Here is a 17,279-nt window from a genome sequence, read left to right as displayed (position 1 = left end):
TTTAGCTCTTATTTGCCTTTATATTGTCAAGGCTGTTTATTTGGGCAGACTCTGAGAATACTAGACAATTCTTTAACAATGTGTGGATTTACACTATAATGAACAGGGTGTCATAAAGCAGCACTGAATGTAATGTATAAGGATCTGCAGAGGAATACTGCAGAGTGTAAAATATTGCTAGTAAGAGCTGCAGCAATCCACACAAATTAATGTGTCTGACACATAGAAAACGTAACAGCGAGCGTGAATTTTATTCCTTCACTTTATTAATGTCTCACACCTTCCACTGGACCAGGGCACACAGGGACAGAACATCAAGACAAACAGCCAAATAAAAGTAGTTGCACACAATAAAATGACAGCAAATCAAACAGATCAGGTCAAAAAGACCACAGTCTCCAGTGTGGAGGTTGAAACGGGTCATTTAAAGTGCTTGAATTCATTCCTCTGTTAGTAAACATCTCTTCTGGCCATACAAACAGGTTGGCAGCAGTTGTTTTCATGAAGGTATAGGAACAATGGTAGCATTCTGACAATGCCACAGGTGAAAAACACAGCAAAACATTAACTATATGGAAGGAAAAATGGGATTTATTTTTAAAAAGGACTTCATGGCAAGTGCTTATTGCTCCAGATATCTTAAAGCTATCAAAGAACCGTCCAGGTGAAAAGAACCCAGAGGAAGGCATACACATGGGCAGCAAGTCATAAATGTATTTTACACAACAGCACAAGGTCTTTGTATGAGTGCATTTTAGCAATTTGGAAATCTAATACCTAGTGTTCTTATGGAGCAGTTAACTCATTTTTCACACTGCAGCTTCTCAATGGTGATTTGTTAAAGGAAACGGCATCTTTGAGTTTGCAGATATTCCTGAAACAACGCAGTTTTTGGATCTCTGTTTAACCAAAAAAGAAAATGGTATTATAAACATGTAACACTTTCTTTTTTTAGTGGAACACAGATATTTTAAAGAAATTGTTAACTGTTATTGTCCACGTGGTCAAAAAACGCGAGCAGGGATTGTTTTTGTGTCATTTCAAGTTTGTCCATTGACTTTCATTATGCAGGCATTTTGCTTTCTTCTTTTGTGTTCCACAGGAGAAAGTAGTTATACTTAGGAAAGACATAAGGGATTTTTGAGTGAGCCATCCCTTTAATTATACACTATTTTTTCTGTCTCGCCTCATTTGTTAAGAGGCTAACGAAAGAAGATGCTCCTATCTGTAAACAGACACCTCATTGAGCAATTCACCTCTGACCACAGCAGACGGAATCAATGTACTTCTGTGACTTTACATTAGCAAGGAGACAGCGTATTACGTGGGACCTCTCCTCCTGCACACATACAGCGACAAAAACAGAGACAGAAAGAGAGAGAGAGAGAAATACAAACAAAGTGCCTCCAGAGCATTACAAAACAAGCCCCTCCATTGATTTTCTGCTTAGTATAACAACAGAGTTGGGTGAGAGAGAAACACACACATAAATATCCTTCTATTGATGTACTTTAGTTGGTTTTAGACATGGTTGCCCATTGCTGCTTAGGGTGTATCTAGAAGTATGTGGCCAATGTGTGAGCATGCGGTAATACCCAAAGCCCCTTGGAAATGGAAGTAAATCACTTTTTCTTTAGAATAAACATCCACATTTAAGGTTAAAGGTATATATACTTATACGTATATACACTCTGTTAAATATATTGCACATAAACAGAGAAATGGTTTCTTGCATATTTAAAATCATAGTACGGATAAGTCCATGTGCTTCCATGCAGTGGATCTTGTTGTATATTTGTTTTAAAGTTGTACAGTGTGCGTTATGTATCAAGGCATGCCAAAAGCACAAAAACTTTCAAATTATTGGCAATCTTAGCAACCTTCTGAGACACATGTAATCTGACCTTCAATAAGGAAAACAAACCGAAATCTTCAAAACAAACCAAATCTTCCTTAGAAAACACCTACTGTGGACAAAAGCAACCTCATCAAATCAATCTAACCTTGCGGCAAAGGACAAATGGTCCAATTTTATTTATTTAATTTTTTTCTCATTTCAAAGTATCATTACTTGCAGAGCCAAAAATAAGTTAGTGCAAAATCAAGACAAAAATCTTTTTCAAAAATTAAGAACTTGCTCAAGTGTACATTTAAAGTTTCACTGCAAAAGTATTTCTGCTCCAAAGACAAGGCAAAAATGTTCTTCCTGCAGCACTGGAACAGACTGAACAGCTTAATAAAGGCATTTTAACTGTTAACATCTTTATAATGTATAAATAATTAAAAAGCTTTATAACAATTTTGTATGGAACTAATGGGGGGTGAAAACGCAAGTTTATGCTTCGAGCATGCCATAATCCATAATCAAGAAAAAGAACCTTGTTAATACATGAGGCATAAGCCTAATTAAATAGAAAATCTGCTGTTCATGACTGAAGCCAAGGTGAAAATAAAGGAAGCACACAGTGGCGTGTGTGCCCTCCTGCAAAACAAAACTGTCTACAGGTCAGAGAGACTTGAGCACTGAGAAACAAGACGTAGGAATGAGAACGCTGAAACAAAGAGATTTTGTAGCTTGCACTCTTTTCTTCGTGTTTGTGGTGAATTCAGACAAAGAAGTGAAATGAGGCATAAAGCAATACACAAACAGATCAAATCACAGCAGACGGAGAAGTTTTCCTGTGGAAACTGGAGAGGAGACTTGGGTCACATGACTCTCTCTCTTTAAGACAAGATCCGTGAGGCTGCGTAAACAATAATACGCGTTTTCGCAGTTAAACCTCAGGAGGTTGGTGATGTAAATGTCAGATTCACCCACTAAATGAGTTGGCGTCCTGAGGGCACACCGCACGGGGAAATGGCCACACACTGAGGCTCTTGAATAATCTCCACAGGAAGTCTATGGCACAGCACTCACATCTTTGACGTTTGTTGAGTATCAGTAAAAAGACTTCTCTAGTGCTCGTTTTCTCTGCTTTTGCCTTCTCTTTCAGACTGAATTTCAAATCTTTCCTTCAGTTTGTCAATCCATTAAGAGCTCAACTTGTATGGATTATGTAATTGTGAATGGTAAAGGTTTCTTAGTGGTTAAGGAATTATGATCAATGACTTTTAGATCGAAGTGATAGAGCGGTTTTGTGCGACAGATGCACTGATTGTGACTACTTTTTGTTGCATAGTTAGATGTAATAGCTTAGCTGCTTTGTTTATCTTAAAACGTTGTCTAGCCACTAACACCACCATCTAGTGCAAGCCGCATGTGTGATCATGCGTTCAGGGAGGTAGCCTTATCAGTGTCTATGGCTGCAGCTGACACTCAGTGGATCTTTGGCTTTGAAAGTCATGTGGAGACACCGAGCGTTACCGAAGCATTGCGTTGTGGGTCAGCCTCACTCCTGACCACTGCTGGCCAAGGCTGGGATAGCTGGCCGCGAGTAACAATGTGGTTCCCTGCACTGAAACATGGCAAACCTCTGGACGGAGGTGGAGGAAAAAGCTGCTGGGCCTTGTGGTTCATTGAAGGTCCTGGTGTTGGGTTTGACCCACTACCGCCCCCTATAGACAGAGCAGGGAGAGTTATCCGTTTGTGTAGATGTGGATGCTGCAGGACACGTGGGCTGAAGAAGGACGAGGGGTGAGGTGTTTGCAGGAGTTTATTTTGATGGCTTTCAGGGGTCGGTCTCGTAATCTGTTCTCCAGCCCCTGGTGAGTCATTCTCATTGTTGTCTTTAATGTGAAGGTGGATGCTAAGCAACCAGCTCAGCTCTTCTGGGTCAGGCAAAGATTTCGACTCCACGTGAGGGTCTTTAGCAGGAGGAAGAATTGGATCGGTGCAGGGGGCTGGAGAACAGGACGTAGGAGGCTGTTCCTCTTCGGTGCAGGCATCATTGTAGCCCCCGGAGGGGACTGTTCTTGCTAGTTTTCCCTGGATGAGGGGCTCGTTGGGGATGTGACTGATGGGCTGAAGTATTTGAGGCTGCAGAAGACAAAACAGAACATTATTATTCAGGATGAAGATCTGCGATGATGGGCTACAATCCCATAGTAAGTGTATGGACTGATACCTGTGTGACATTCAAATGGTCTTTAACTGACTTTGACAGCAACTGTTGCGTGTCCTATTCACACAGCAATGGGTAGTCAAATTCATTCTTAAAATTTGGCTGAGTCTAAGAAATTAAATAGTCACTTTAAATGTAATTACATAGTTACAGAGTGTGGTTATCTCCTTTTAAAACCAAATTGTGCTTGAAGCAGAGTTGTGCACAATTCAGAAATTGAGAAGGCTTTTTAAATTTCAATTCCATCCCTGAATTTAAAAAGAGACAATGAAAGGATGATGAGATGAAGGATTGAAAAGGGATGAATTTTGGTTGCATAGAAGTAGAACTACAATGAACTGAAATCCAAATAAATTCATTAAACAGTCATTTTGGTCACACTTTACAGTTTGGGGACCAATTCTTACTATTAACTAACAAATAATGAAGACTACTGCCTCAACCTCTTAATTTTCTGCTTAGTAATAGTAAGGTAGTTGTTAGATTTAGGTATGGGGTAGGATTACAGGAGCTAAAATATGGTCATGCAGAGTAAGGCATTAATATGAGCTTCATAAGTACTAATAAACAGTAAATATGCTAGTAATGTCCATGCATAAGTAATAAACAGTAAATATGCTAGTAATATCCATGCATAAGTACTAATAAACAGTAAATATGCTAGTAATATCCATGCTAATAAGTAACTAGCTAACAGCGAGAATTGGTCCCTAAACTAAAGTGTTGCCATCATTTTACCAGAGTGCACTTAAAAAAAACACTTATAATTTCCCAGAATGCACTTATTTTTTAATTCCTTTTAAGAGAATGCCCACTCACTTGGTTCTGGAAGCATTTCTTTCCATAGCAATTAAAAAAAAAAAAAAAACCAAACCGACCTGTCACGAAGGTGAATCATAAAAAAAAATTAGAAATATAACTATTAACTTAAATGTTAATTACATTTAGAAACTAAATATAAACAACACTGAATACTAAGAGGTATTCACAAATACAAATAAATAGGTACTTCGGCATGATTTGCTTGTAGTTTTTTTCTGATTGGTGGATATTTCTTTGCATAAAAATCATTTCTTCGCGTAATGTAGTTTTCCACCCAGAATTCTGCGGTTAAACATGATTTCAAAAATAAGTTGAAGAATGCAGGCTGATGGCTTCAAGAAAAGCATAAATCATTGACTAACAACCATGTAGCTCACAGTAGGTCTATCTTTAAAGGTTTATTTGCCTTTCAATGGGATATTTACTTCTGGAACCAGACTATTGCACTCATAATTCAGCAAATTTCTCCATCTGTAATTCAGATTCAGCTTCCTGTGGGGTGTGACCAATTTAAAGGTGCAGTAGGAGATCTTGGAAAATGCGAACGTCCCACCCTCCCTGTAATCGCCATTCAAAGCCACGCCCCCTGAACACACATACGCTCAAAGAGCAGAATACCAGAGACAACATTAAATTACTACAATAAGATACATCAGGGATCCTCAAATCTGGCCCACTCCTGCAGAGTTTAGCGCTAACCCTAATCAAACACACCTGAGCATGCTAATCAGAGTCTTCAAGATCATTAGAAAATCACAGGTAGGTGAGTTTGATCAGGGTTCGTGCTAAACTCTGCAGCAGATTGGCCCTCCAGGGAAAGAACTGAGGAACTCTGGGCTACATCAACGGTTTCCAATTACAGTACTCGCGCCCTCCCCGCACATTTCATATCTTATCACGTCCCACGGTTGTTCTATTCGACCGTAAGTCATAAGTGCCCTGCGAAGTGGACATCACCAGATATTCCACCATGATTCCAGTTCAAAGCGAGCGTATATGTTCCATACAAAGGGCATTAAAGTGTGCGACATGTGAATTTAAATTGTTTTTATTTACAGAGGCATATTGTCACAATTCACACTTCTCTAGTAAGTTTCGTCTGTGTGTGAAGATGCTGCGCAGCGCAAATCCGTGAATGAATGTTCCGAAGTGAAATAAACTTCAACGGATTTCCGATGGGTGATTTTCCCGTGGACCATGCCCCTTTTCTTCTGTCATATATAACAGCATGTGTTTATAGGCAGCGGTCCCTTTCAGACCGAATGCACGGATGAAATATAATGATACACATGCTATTTCTTTCTAACTTGTTCACTGAAGATAGGTGACTACGTTATCGAGAATGATTGTTGAGACGTCCATTTTCACATAATTCTGTATGTATGCGTCTGTTCAAACACAAGGAAATGCGAATGAAGAATGAACTCTGTGTTCGCGCGCGCTTAAAAATCTGTACCACAGAAATCAGCGCACGGACACTGAAATAAGTTCTATTCGCCTCGTCTTGCGCTGGAATGGCTTAAAATCACTCGAATGTGTAAATTGGCAAGATAAAACACATACAAATGATAAACGTTCACTCTATGATGGTTCATTTTTGCAATTAGTCTGTTAATCACATGCAAACCGAACCTTGCGGTCTGGTCCGTACGGACCACGGATCAACTGCGATTAGTTTCACAACTACTGTGTAATGTTGGAGGTTGAATCGAATCGTTACACATAACGTACACCACTACTATGATTACTTTACTTACTTAACTTTTGTCATTTAGCAGACGCTTTTGTCCAAAGCGACTTACAAATAAGAAAAAGTAACTAAAACTAAAAAGTTACAACTCTATAATACTATCTACCCACATATTTAAGAAAATAAAGAAATTAAATAAAATTAACATGCATATAACAACAACATTTCAATAATAAACATATCAATGAAAAAATTAAATAAAAAGCTACTACTATCCCTTGCCGGTGTCCCTGCCCGGTGGAGTCGCACGGTAGAGTCGATGGTCTTTACACTCTTGGTCTTCACACTAAGAGGGCTTCACACGACGACTGCCGCGACCGCTGCCGCGGTATAATAACCTTTATTATACCAATCTAACAAATGATCATTTCAATTCAGCTGGACCCACTTTCCTGTTTATCAACTACAAATGGCCAAGCAAGTGCACACACTGACAAGATACACGATACAGTACGAGACCAAACGCGATTTCAGCAACTCTCATCCTAGTAAACAAAATAAGCGTTTCCTAGCAACGGCAAATGCGCTAAACACTGAGACAAGTAAATACACTTACGAGCTGATTTTAAACTTCCGCTGATAGACTGCTTCTCTTAAAGACCACTTCATTACACTGCCTTCTGCTGGCGCTTGAACCCACTTTCCTGTTTATCAACTACAAATGGCCAAGCAAGTGCACACACTGACAAGATACACCATACAGTACGAGACCAAACGCGATTTCAGCAACTCTCATCCTAGTAAACAAAATAAGCGTTTCCTAGCAACGGCAAATGCGCTAAACACTGAGACAAGTAAATACACTTACGAGCTGATTTTATCTTTGATTACACTTTAGTTTGCTCTATATTATACTCACCTTTTAATAATTAGTGTGTGACTAACGTCTCCTCCACTATAAATTACCAGACTGTAAATGAATCGAGTGACATCACTGAAAAGCTGCAGCCGTGGCGGGGATGATTTTTGGTGTGGCGGGCCGCCACGGCAGAATGAATGTAGCGGAAACACTGGATGTGAAGAGACTTTCAACTAGCATAACAAAAAACAATTCTGAAGACAATCACCTATTGCACCTTTAATTCACATTCAAACACACAAGCTGAAAGTCAAGCAGATTCTTTAATTCTGAACTTTGAACAAGCCTGTTTTTTTTAGCATTCTAAAACAGCACTGGCAACTGTTTTCTTCTGCTCTGTGAACATAGCCAGGATATGCTGAGATGTGTGTGGTCAGCAGGCTGTTGAGCTGCGAACCAAGCGTTACTGTAATAGAATGGTTTTGGGTGGATGAGCACGTATGCAGGTGAGTTTCAGTAAAGACAACTGTGCACCATGACAGAGGCGTAAGTCCTCGTTTCCTTCACTCTCTTTGTCTCTCGTGGGCTGCTAAAGAGCACTACTGTACTGAACCCACAGCACCCCCTACTGGCTAACTCTGGTTTCATGCAGCCTGCCACATTTCTATTCAGCTGGAGACCATTTGTAAGGTGTGTTTTATCTCCAGACACCATCACAAAACAATTTTATCACATGCCCGACCAAACAGGGCTGAGAAAATGTCAGAATGAGAGCCACGTAAAGCATTACGATTTAAAAATCCACTAGAGAGCGTAAATAAAAGAACACGGAACAAGAGTACAGTGCAGGTACAAGGGAGTAAAAGCGCGTGAGCGAGGGTGTGTGTGCAGGACAGTTGTCAGCTAATTTTGTAGCACGAGGTACTGATGGTCACATCCTCTACATGACGTCACAAAGTCTCTGGGGTAGAAAGACATGTACGGACACCTGCAGATAACATCCATAATGCATTTATTTCTGGCCGTCTCCGTCTCTCCGTGAGAACAGATGAGTAAGACTGTAACCTTTTTTAACTCTGTGAGGACTTAAAGTCCAGTTAACATGGTTTATCACTCAAAATGCAGATTTTCTGAAATTTAATTTCTATGCCTTTTTTCCTTAAATTTGCATAAACGTGAAACTTCTCAATGGTCAAATTGCTGCCCTTTCAGCAAATCTCATTGAAAACGACTGACTTCCGGTCACTTTGGTCATTCCAAATCACAGTCAATGTGAATGAGGCTTAAAAATGAGAACAGATGTGAAGTGCACCTCCTATCATGTGATAGAGAAAGAACTATACAACTTTGACTGAGATGACTCCTTTACTCTTTTCAATAATGCTTTCAGAATCATTAAAGGAATTAAATTATTAAAACAGATATTAATGAGCTGTTTAATCAAAGAAATTATTTTCCTCATTTAATTATAAAATAAAAATATGAACTATATTACTTAACAGATAAATTGTTTATAGTGTGTAAAATATTAATATTGTATTTCTGTGTATTAATACCATTTCTGCACTTTCATAAAAGCAATAAGACACTCAAGGACACGTTTACAGTGATTTTACTATGGTTAAGGTATGTTCTTATGCATAATGCAAAGATGAGTACCTAAAGCACCCTTAACTGAAGTAAAATTGCTGTAATGAACAGCCCCACAGCCGTATTACTTTTATAAAATAGCAGCAACAGTATTATGATAAACGACACCAAAGTTCAATAAACAATTTGCACATGATAAACAATTCTTGTGCCAAGAAATGTAGTTCATTATACAGACTCTAGGCCGTTTTGGGGTTGCCCAGCAACAAAGCAACTTTAATACAGAATTCATCACAGGTGTTTTAATCGGCTTCAAACAAGGCTCATCTAATTAGAATTTGGAGTTTCTAATACAATATTAACATTATAAAAACAAAGGAATCATGCGGCACCAAACAACAGCCACAAGACAGTAAAAGAAAAAACAAAGATGTCAAACAGATGTCATGCTGCTCTGCCTTTGTGAAACCTAAACTTTTTAAAGGAGTTTCTGTATTAGTACCTAAAGTATCTGACATGTTTCCAGAAGAATGAGGACGAGGTAATAGATTGATTCTTTACAGAGCAAGACTCAATATTAAGGATGGCTGAGCAGACCAATGCAGAGTTGTCACTATACTTATATTAATGGATTAGCCTAGATATGCTGTGTTCCGATGGCTTTGTGTGATTTATCGAACATTGTTAAATACTGCAGAAATGTCTGAAGGAAAAAGTGACTATAACACCACTAGTAATGAGGATGTGCCAAAATTGCAACAATTACTTATAGGATTGATTACAAGACAGTCTAATCAAAAATGCTTTGCACTTTGTGGCATTTTTAGAATTGAAATAATGTGAATTCGTAGCTTGCACATAGTTACAGTATAATTGCATCATTTCTAGCTAGTATTGTGATTTTTTGTAAAGAAAATTCTACTAATTGAAATGAAAAAACGAAATATATACACATTTAAAATTTTTTTTTAAAGCAACTGGAAAGTGTTCATGTTTTTTGTTTGTTTTTTTGTGGTGAGGTCTATGAAAATCTGAAGTTCTGAAGGAAAAAGGAAAACCATTTTTTATTGTTGTTGAGCCCTAAAAAAGCATCCATATTTCGAAAAAGAGCAGGGAGAATCAACTGCCTCCAAATGTTTCACAAGATAACTTCGTAACACGATTGCTGGATATTACAACAGAAAGAGCTGTAATAAAGTCTGGGTTTAATTCAGTCATTCATCTTACTGTAAGATTTGGCGGATGAAATGTGGCCATTTTGATAATAGAAGAGTTTTTAATATCCTGGGTTTGTAGAAGTGGAGGTTATAATGTGAATCCCGAAGGAGTTATCGGATCATTTTATTTTAATTGTCCTCTAAAATGGTTCAGCGTCTCCCTGTGCAGTCAAGGACAATTGCACTATGGGCAAATTCTTTGCTTGTGTGTATGTCTGGGATGTTAAAACCCTGGTTCACCTGCACAGACTGATGACTGTTTGGATAAAGTCTCTGGAAGCAGGCTGAGAGAAGCAGTGGGTCTCTCAGAACACACCAGTAAACTCTGTAGCTCCATCAGAGCAAAGACAGATCTGACACAACCACAGCAATCACAGCCCACGGAGGAAGAGATGAACAGAAACATTAGGACTTCAGATGGTTTAGGCAAAAGAGTCAGGAAAAAAAGAAGAAAAAAAGTCTTATATCAGCTGTATTTTGTTTTGTGTGTGAATGTGTGGGGAAAAATTGAATCCATGCTTCAAAAATTAAAATCAGACAAAAAAAATCATGCAACGTTCATTCACGTCACGTGACCATGCAAAGGGTGAAGCTTTTAGTAGATGTTACTGTACCACGCTGTGTCGCGGAAGTAATGTACAAGATGCTCCACCCCTGTCCCAGGGTATTATGGGATAGGCAGAGGGGGAGAAACAATACAGAGCACAAGTTCATCCAATCAGGAAATAGGAAGAGGAAAGAGAACGGGAAAAGAGAGAAGAAAACATGGAGAGAGAAAGAAAGAAAAGAAAAAAAAACAGTGGAGTAAAAACAAAACAAGAAAGAAAGAGGGTCAGATCTGTTGAGGAAGACACCAAACACATCTGACATCTGCTCTATCTGAACTACAGTAATGTTTACAATGCAAAGCACACATTCTCTCAAATGATCACAGCTCTATTCTTGCAAAACTAAATTACTGGTGTCCTCACTTATTTTTCATGATATACACCTGAATCCTTCACTAAAAAAAAAAAAAAAAAGAAATGATCATACTAAGGACAATACAAATTAATGATTTTACACTATCAGCAATTTACTGCAAATTGAATTTTTGCTAGAAATATTGGTATAATGACGAGTTCTAAGTTCATTAATATGAACTTAAAATTCTGGAACCAATTCTTTTAAAACGTTAATTGCTTTTTTTCCCCCCCAAAGTAAAATACTATTTCTAATCTATAGAAGCTCGTTTCAAGTTAAGAAAAGTAATTAATACAATTGTGACTATCTTCACAATTTTATTATTAAAATGCTGCTTTCTAAAGCGCTCTAAACTGTTATATAAAGTCATTTGTAATGTTATTTAAAATGTAGTTGTAATGTTTTAAAATGTAATTTACTCCTGCAATGGCAACGCTGAACTTTTAAAACAGTCTTTCGTGTCGCATGATCCTTTAGAAATCATTCTTTTGTTAATTTGATGTTCAGGAAACATTTGAGAGAAAAAATAATTTCTTCTCTTATTATTTTTGTGGAAGCCTTGATGCATTTGATTCATACTGACTGCAAACCTGCAAATATTTCCCTGAACGATAGTATATGTGTGTATATATATGTGTATATATATGTGTATATATATATATATATATATATATATATATATATATATATATATATATATATGTGTATATATATGTGTATATATATATATGTGTATATATATATATATATATATATATATATATATATATATATATATATATATATATATATATATATATATATATGTGTATATATATATATATATGTGTATATATATATATATATGTGTATATATATATATATATATATATATATATATATATATATATATATATATATATATATGTGTATATATATATATATATATATATATATATATATATATATATATATATATATATATATATATATATAAAATGGTACACTAAATGGTACGCTTAAATGGTACACTACTATGAAAATCACAGCTTCAGTGTGACCTCAATAAGAAAAAGTATAATTTCATAGTTAATGTTAATATGCTAATAATAGTTGTTCATAATAAAATATGTATGAACATAATACATGACCTAGACTATTTATTTAGCAAAAAAAAAAAAATTTAATAATTACATGAAATTTATAAAAAATTGTTGCTGCTCCAATTAAGCTCAGAGGACTCCCTTTAAGCTCTTCCACATTGAACGTCTGTGTAAATACTTCATAAACAGAATATAAATATTAACAGATGGTTGTCACTAAGTTAAGTTAATCGATTTTCTATGGATTCTGTCAACTCAAATCTACAGACTGGCTCTGACCTTTACCAACTAGCATCAACTTCTCCAGACTGTAAATCGGTGGAAAATTGGGACAAAAACGGTGTAGTGTATTCCAGCCTTAAGAGACTATAGATAAATTGGCATCCATTTAAAAAGGGGTTTCATAATGAGGCTAGTTTCGGTGTTAATCCCCATTAATTAAATGTTTTATTGGTTTGTTTTATTTGATTTTTTAATGTGTTACTTAGCTGAACGTGGACTAGCCTAGATGTTGCAATGTACTTAAATGATTATAAAAAAAAATTTTCTTTTTATAATCTGATCTCAAAAATGGAAGTGTGCTTAATGGGTACGTGAGCTTAATAGGAACATTTACCCTAACTGATCAAACTGAATGCCTTGTTGCATGATTTTACTGTTCTGTTTTATTTATTTTTTTTGTGATTGACTTTGTACCTTCAAAAATATATATTTTTACAATTATTCTTCAAAAATTGTCCTTAACATAAACAAGACTTTTTAATAAAACATGATGCGAGCTTAATGGGAACAGGGGTGTGCTTAAAGGGTACAAAAATGTACCCATTAAACACAGCCGGACTTTTTGAATTTAATTATGTATATCTTAATTGAAATGCTTTTGTCATTTCAAATAAAATTTTATATTTTTGTGAGACATTAATATTTTATTTTAACATAACTTTTTGTACTGAAACCAATATCTTGTGCATTAAAAATGTCTCAATGTAGATTTTGGTGTGCTTAATAGGTACGTTTACCCTAATTTTCCCAAAGCAAATGTAAAAACTTAACTGCAGAAATAAATGTTCTTCTTCTACAGTGAATCCTGTTACTCCCATATCTCTCTCCCTCTCACACACAATCTATTACAGCTGCAAGTGTTCATGCTGGTTCAGACAACAAATGCTGGCTCTTCGACTGACCGCACTGGTGCACAGCAATGTGTATCCAAAATCCCTGCACAAACACACCTGAAGACAGGGAACAGCACGGCAATCCACACAAACACACAGATGGTGTGATCCAACCAGTGCAGTGACCCACCTAGACCTGACAGAGATGCTTCAAAACTGCCCCAGCGGGGATCTGCTGACTTTGTCTAACCTTCTTAAATCGCTTCCACTTTGTCTCACATCTCCTCTTCCTCCTCTCTCTGATTTAACTGATATCCTGATTAAACAGCCCTGACTCACTGCCTCATGTTACTATATTGTGTATATATTCATAAACCTATAGGGAGACAGCTCTTGAAAAAGAGGGGAAGGAAACAGCAGAGAAAGAGAGAGAGAGGGTGGCGGAAAGAAAGCCGAACATTTTGCCAAAGGAATGGGGTCAGAGGTCAATGGTTAATGACTCACATTGTCGGCGTTGAGGCATGCTGGCACGAGGTGCAGTCTGGTACTGGCACTGCCAGGGAGAGAGGAGAGGAGTGGGTACAGCCTGCAACACACAGAAAAACCGTGACACACACACGATACCCGCACAGCTGCAGAAAGAGACAAACCCCAGAGAATCTAGACAAAACACACAGTTTAGAAAGAACAACTCCTCGCAGAAAGAAAATGGCACACATTTCCTCTGAGAAGACAAACTACCATGGATGTCTGAACATCAGACTGAAATATCAGTGAAAAACAAGGCTTGAATGCAAGTATGCGCAATATGTGCATGCAATATTCCTAGCTAACACATACAGATCTCAGAGATAATATTTCCTTTTGCGTGTACACTGCACATGCGCTGGGGAAATTTCTGAGATCAGTTATATGTACCTTTACCTCTAATATTTTATCACACTCAACCCTAATGCTCGTAAACATACAAACCTTATCATGAAAATTGATTGCATACCATTTAGAAGCACATTTGGTTGAGATAAAGGCAAAACAAACTGTTGTATGGCGCAAACCTGATGCTTAGAAAGTGAGCATGGCTTTGAGTCTATCAAGTCTTTTCATTATGAACAGAAAACTAGACTTGTTTAACTTTATAAAACACGGTGTTGTTCACCGTCTGTCCAAGTATACATGACAAAAATTGGATCTTTTGAAGCAAGTGCACAAGTCCAATACACTAGCATGCAAAAGTTTGGGGTCAGCAAGTTATCTTTGTTTATTTATGTATTATGTACGTATGTATTTATTTTTATTTATTTATTTAGCTTTTTTGAAAATCAATTATCACTTATTTCAGTAAGGATGCATTCAGTTTATCAAAAGTGACAGTCAAGGCATTAATAATGTTACAAAAGATTTCTATTTGAAATAAATGCTATTTTTTGTACTTCTTTTCAAAGAACCCTGGGAAAAAAAAGATCAGTTTCCACAAAAATATTAAGCAGCACAACTATTCTCAACATTGATAATAATAAGAAATGTTTTGCTTGATCAGCAAGTCAGCATATTAGAATGATTTCTGAAGGAACATGTGACTCTGGAGTAAAGGCTGTTGAAAATCAGCTTTGCCATTACAGGAATAAATCACATTTTAAAATATATATTTAAATGGAAAACTGTTATAAAATAGTAATAACATTTCACAATATCACTGTTTTTACTGTATTTCTGATCAAATAAATGCAGCCCAAGCATAAGTAGTTTGACTCCTTTAAAAAATTAACAAATCTTACTGACCCCAAAACTCTGATTTGAGTCAGACTAAAACTTTTATATGAAATTTCAAAAGAGAAAAATTACTTTTTCAGTCAAAGTGAAATTAAACAATATTTGGTTTTGTTTGATGGGCTAAACAGCAAGCAAATGGATATTCACCAGTGATATTTACCATATTCACCACCAGTGCAACGGTTTATTTGACTTGTTTTTAACTCTGTGTCTGTGAAACTACAGTATGTGTGCTTTTGGACAGACTAATCCATTCATGGAGACTTCTCTGCCATTATTTGAAATGTATAGTTCAGTCTGGTATGATCAATTTCAGATTCACCTGCCTCTAAACAGCACATAAGAGCAGGTTTCTTCCTGTCCAAGTGGGTTGTTCCTGGCCAGAATATGCTGTAAAGTGGACAAGTCAAAATACTGGCTCAGCAAGACTCACTAATGCATAAATGAACAAGAGGCGGCATTACTGAGTATGCACTCAATGTAGTATAGACATTAGTATGCAATTTGCAGATTTCTCTAAAAATGGTAGTGTGTAGACAAGAACAATATATGTAATACCTGTTTTACAAGACACAACTTGGGTAAACAAAAGATGCTATGATATCTGTTACATAATTCATGTACAAGATGTAATTTACACAAGTAGGACGTTTTCCTGAATCAACATTCTTTACAGGAACGAGTCCAATAAACCCAGTCTTCCCCTGCTAATTTTAGGCATTCGTTTAGCATTAGGAAAAGAGGTCTATAATCGACTGAAAGGAATGTTTTTCCAAGGACAAAGGAAGTCAAACAAATATTTGAGTGTTTGAGTTATGATAAAGCCAGCAACCACAGATTAAACATTACAGTATGTTAACATGCTATACATTTCCCTAGACTGTTTGCAGTTTTGTGACAACTAATAACTGATCATTGATAACTTACTCTATAATGAACTCATGCAAAGTTTAACTTTTAACATCCCATCCAAAAACCTGTGGCAGTTCACCAAAAAACAAAAATTCTCTAATTATTTCCTCACCTCTCATATTTTAATAAAAATATTTTCATTTATGCTTCTTATATGAATGAAAGTCACATGGTTGTGGAACAATATGAGGGCGAGTAAATGATGAAAGAATTTTCTATTTTTGGGTGAACTATCCCTTTAAGCTAATATTTTTTTGCCATTTCTAAAGAACTGATAGACTACAACTTACCAAAAAAAAAAAAAAAAAAATGCACCCACTTGTGCTGTTTACACCTGCTTGGTTTCTTCTTCCTCAATGAAACACATGGTTTATCAGCATGTCAAAGCTGCAATGTTCCATATGAAAGTGAATGGGGACCAAGCACCGTTAAGCACCCAAAAGAACAAATTTAAAAAAAATTAAAAAAAGGAAAAAAAAAAAAAAAAAAAATCACCATAAAACATAATAATTGTAATTCATACAAATCTTACACTACATTCCAAGTTTTTAAAAACCATATAACAGCATAGTGCGAGAAACAGGCTAAAATTTTAATTCTGACAGATAATCTTGCTTGACAGCCATGGTCACTTCACTTTCATTACATGAAAAAGAGCAGCAGGACATTCTTCTAAACATCTTCATTTATGTCCCACAGAAAAAAAGTTGGTTAAGTCACATACTGTAGGTGGGGAAAGTCATACATGCAAAGAAAATGAAACACTAAAATGTGTGCAAAATGAACAAGTCCTGCTATCCCCAATCCCCTATAGCAGTTAATTTCTCTTCCTCATTTCCACTTCCGAATTCTCCCTCATCTCTCTCTCCTCCCTATAATCTCTCCTGACCCCAGTCTTTCGCCGTGTGCCGTTAGCTTTACTGAATGTGTGCCGGTCCTCAATAAGAACACGTCCCATGGTGAACATCTCAGGCTGGGGCTCTGAAAGCTAAACCACCGGAGTAGGTGCAGCACGGCTTCACTTAAATAGGAGATGACAATCATTCTGCACTCTGTAGTAGATGCCCGTTTTCCCCTTGCAGCTGCAAATTGGCCAAATCGGCACCTCTGCAAACTAGCCTCAGCTCAGGGCGTCCCGAGAGAGCGTCGGGCTATTTCACCATGAAAAACAAACAAGAGGGAGAGAAGGATGGAGGAG

General features: G+C 36.8%; 1 protein-coding gene across 1 annotated transcript in view; it reads right to left on the bottom strand.

The window, feature by feature from the left end:
- Window positions 1–245: 245 nt before the first annotated feature.
- LOC306886369 (serine-rich coiled-coil domain-containing protein 2-like) overlaps window positions 246–17,279 on the bottom strand; it is a 55,499-nt gene continuing 38,465 nt past the window's right edge. The window contains exons 11-12 of the mRNA XM_079443404.1: window positions 13,904–13,985; window positions 246–3,976 (exon numbers count right to left, since the gene is read on the bottom strand). Of these exons, the coding sequence (XP_079299530.1) occupies window positions 3,885–3,976; window positions 13,904–13,985 (174 nt within the window). The 3' untranslated portion in view covers window positions 246–3,884. The remainder of the gene's footprint in view (window positions 3,977–13,903; window positions 13,986–17,279) is intronic.

The sequence above is a fragment of the Barbus barbus genome (genome assembly GCF_936440315.1).
Source record: "Barbus barbus genome assembly, chromosome: 20".
NCBI classification, from domain to species: Eukaryota; Metazoa; Chordata; class Actinopteri; order Cypriniformes; family Cyprinidae; genus Barbus; species Barbus barbus.
This window is presented reverse-complemented; position numbering and strand designations above follow the sequence as displayed.